Genomic DNA, 3,880 nt, shown 5'->3' on the forward strand with positions numbered 1-3,880 from the left:
TTATTAACTACACAAGGTGCCAGTTACTGTAGCATTCGTTAAAATTGCATAATCGATGGTCGAATTATGCCTTTAATAAAGCAACAACTGTAAGGACACAAGGCAAAAAAACATTAAACCACTTGTTAATGACACCCACGAGGGAAATCACAGACAGTCGTTACATTGCTGTGCCACAGTTCAACGAGAACAGTATGATGAAACTCAACACGTATCTGTGACACGTTCCGAAAGTTTACAGTGCGTGTATTTTGACGTAGAAACGTGGCAGTTACTGGTCCATAGCAGTTTAAAACAGTCACTCGTAGTTCGTGTAAATAACTGTGGCTGCGCATGTTGCATTTATGAAATCGCATCAGCGTTCTATAAAGACGTTTCTAAAGTTCAATAACTGTTAGTTTTAGATGATCTCAGCGTTAAAATAGGTATATTGGTAAATATGGACTCTATGATATATGTTCTTGACCTGTAGGTCACAGTGGCAGTGCTGTCAGGTCGTGAACGCCACCCTTCAGACAACCACACTCACCGAGAGAAGCAGCAGAACTCTGCTGCGATGGAGGCCTCTTCTTCAGTATCGAGGCGGGTGCATCGGTCCTGCTAGCTCGCTGAGAAGGCGACGATTCTGGCTTGGGAGAGCTCTCCGCCTTCTTGTCCGACTTGCTGGCCGTCTTGAGGAAGTAGTCAGCTGCAGTGAGAGCCGGTATCGAAGGCGACTGCAGTCTGGAGATCGCACCGTAAGGTTTGATGTAAAACAAGGAGCGTACGTGTTAATAATGGCCGTTTGAGGTAACGTATATTTCGGTAGTTAGACTGTCAAGCACATGTTGAGATGACCTCAAGCAATGTCTTCCCATTTATTTCCCCGCCTTTATAAACTCTAATTAACTTTCCATTTTCCGTCTTCTCCTTCCTGATATTTTTCTCACTGTATTTCAATGTGTTGTGTGTCTTTGCGCGCGTGCGCGTGTGCGTGCGAGCGTGCGTATGTGTGTGTGTGTGCCTGTGTGTGCGTATGCGATGCGCGTGTGCGCGTACACGTTTGTTTATGTGCGTAGGTGTTTAAATACAGGTGCATATATATGCACTCCTTTCCAGTTCCCTCTTTCCTAATCTCTAACGCTGACACAAGAATTGTCATCCATCAGCTGGGTACCTACTTGGTCTCGCAGTCTGCTGCCAGCCCGCCTGCTTGTAGTTCCAGCAATGTATTCTTCACCTGGTCTACGTAGAACGGGTCAGGTTTTGGTGCTCCCTCAGCGGCTGTGGCACAACCACCAGCCTCTAGCAACACTGCCAGCATGTCATGCATCTGTCAACAACAATGATGCCAGCGAGTTATGAGCAGTTTTGGCTGAAACTACATCGAATGCCAGTAGGATAAACTCGCAATGGATATATCATGTATCAAGCCGCCCTTATAACTGGTCTCTACTTCTAGTTTCATCTCTCGTGTAAAGACATTTATTCAGTGAGACTATATATAATAACAGGAGTGAATAAAAACACATATTTGTTTTCATCCGCTCTTGATATAAAATATTTTAATCGATTTCTTCTCATTATTTATTATTATACATACAATGCCTTACTACACCTCCTAAATTTGAAAGGTGGGCATACTACTTACACACATTTAGCATAACAGCCATGCCACAGTTCACACTAAGCATAAGCCTCCACTATTACTACACAAGGATTAGTTGCAGAAGAATGTATACATATATGAATCATTTCAATGTCACATTTCTGTGTGGTATATCACTGCACCTACTCCAATCCTTTTAAATATAATACAATTCACGAGTCACTTTGAACCAAATCAGAGTACCGAGATAGAGCATTTTCTGCCTCTCAACAATTACAATTTTTTTTCCCAATTTTGTAGGCCCTACTCATCATATCGAAATTCTAATATGCGTAAAAGGGGAACCATTTATGATAATTTAACGACTGAACTCAGATTGTGCGCATTCTCCTCTCCGCAATTAATAAATAGTAAGCGGATCGATTCCCCGCATTGAAAAATGTTTACCATGCCGACAATGAGTAAAAACCATCGGCCATCAGGTTCTGTGTATCCTGCAATCACAGGCTCATCTGCCCCCTGGTGGCGGCGTGTCGGAAACACTTCCTTCCATACAACAACTTGTCCTACAGGATCACCAGATGTCAGCACTAGCAGGTGGTAGTATTGCAGGTAGAGAGCGACGTCTAATAGGTCTTCTTTTGGCAGGTGGTTTGCAATGAGGTAGCCCTAGAGAGAAAAGACAACTGTTATGTATGAAAGAAATCTATATTTCTATAAATAATAAGTAAAATGTATCATAGCTAAGCTGTAATAATCCATAAACCAATGTGATGCTATTGTAAATACAAGAGAACGTGCTAATTATCTCGATCAATATGAAAAAAAAATCATTTACTTATTACTGCTATTGCGGAGCCCAGCATTATTGCTTACCTTATGAAAAAGACAAGTTCCAAGAATTGTGTAAAACCTACGAATGCTGTAAAACTCTTCTGACTAAAAGATAAGAGAGAAAACATCATTATTATTATTATTATTATTATTATTATTATTAATGTTGCTAATAACATTTTTCATCAGCCACCATGTAAAAATATATATAAACGCTATATAAACCGTTTCATGCCAACCGTACTGATCATTGCATTATCTTATCCATTAGTATCTTTGCATAGTTGGAATGATATTCCTGATTTAAAAACTTAAATATCCGTTATTATTACAAAAATTTAATTGCACAGCAATAGAATAATATATCCTGGTTATAATTTACGAAGGACTATACTTAGGTAGCTATAATTATCTGTAGAAATATATATACATACATATACTAAACCCAAAGAGACCTTTAATGAGGCCCAAAGACCAGTTTGCAATACGAGACAAGTTTGATATAAAATCACAAAAAAATGCGAATCTACTAGAACTTTTCCAATGATAAAACTATTATCGGACACACTGCAATCTATGTAGCTTCACGTTATCAGCTCGATGGCTTTTAAATAGGAACCGAGAACATACAGACAGAATGCCAACAATTCTAGACAATTTCCGAACAACAACGATCGGCAGCTGCTCATTAAAAAGCTAAACGAAACGGAATTTAATGAGCTCGCATTATAATTAAGGCACCGCTACGATTGCTGGCAGTCGGCCAAGACTATAACACGAAAGAAATAAAAATCGGACGCGCCATTTGCTAATGAGACCCCGGTACGTTAACCGTATATATGTGCTGCGTTAATTCTAACCGTACCCTATCTACTTTCACAAAGCGCATTTCAGACGCAGTATAATGACACACTTGATGGCATAAACACCGCTTTGATGACATAACTGCAGCATAAATTCTACCGTAAATTGTTATACTTATTATCTAATACATCAAAGATGACGTCTCACAAGGGAGAAGACTATTACGTTTGGGAGAGAGGGAGTGTATATAAATCTGTACAGCATAGAGTTCTACGTCTGCAATACGTACACATTACAACGGTTCAGCACATCAGATAGCTAAAAAGAAAATGTTGTAAACTGATATCATCTAGATGTTGTGATTATAGTGTTTACGGCAGGAGGTTGCAGTTTAAAGCTATGACCCCTTCTTTAGACGGATGTTATCTACAATATATTAGGCAGTAATTTATAGCAATTTATAGCGCAGGATATATCATCATTATGGTATTATGACGGCATTAAGCATGCCATTATTATCAATCTGAACATGAAGCATGCCATTACTATCAACCTGAACATTAAGCATGCCATTACTATCAACCTGAACATTAAGCATGCCATTACTATCAACCTGAACATTAAGCATGCCATTACTATCAACCTGAACATTAT

At 39.3% G+C, this 3,880-nt stretch overlaps 1 protein-coding gene across 1 annotated transcript in view; it reads right to left on the bottom strand.

Moving 5' to 3' along the window:
- Window positions 1-3,880, bottom strand: part of LOC106808945 (protein inturned-like) — a gene marked incomplete at its 3' end in the record, with an annotated part of 137,392 nt that overhangs the window by 3,376 nt on the left and 130,136 nt on the right. Inside the window, 4 exon segments of the mRNA XM_014811868.1 lie at window positions 530-723; window positions 1,161-1,312; window positions 2,036-2,257; window positions 2,465-2,527. Coding sequence (XP_014667354.1) covers window positions 530-723; window positions 1,161-1,312; window positions 2,036-2,257; window positions 2,465-2,527 — 631 coding nt within the window.

Source organism: Priapulus caudatus, unplaced genomic scaffold, assembly GCF_000485595.1.
Source record: "Priapulus caudatus unplaced genomic scaffold, Priapulus_caudatus-5.0.1 Scaffold316, whole genome shotgun sequence".
In the NCBI taxonomy this organism is placed as follows: Eukaryota; Metazoa; Priapulida; class Priapulimorpha; order Priapulimorphida; family Priapulidae; genus Priapulus; species Priapulus caudatus.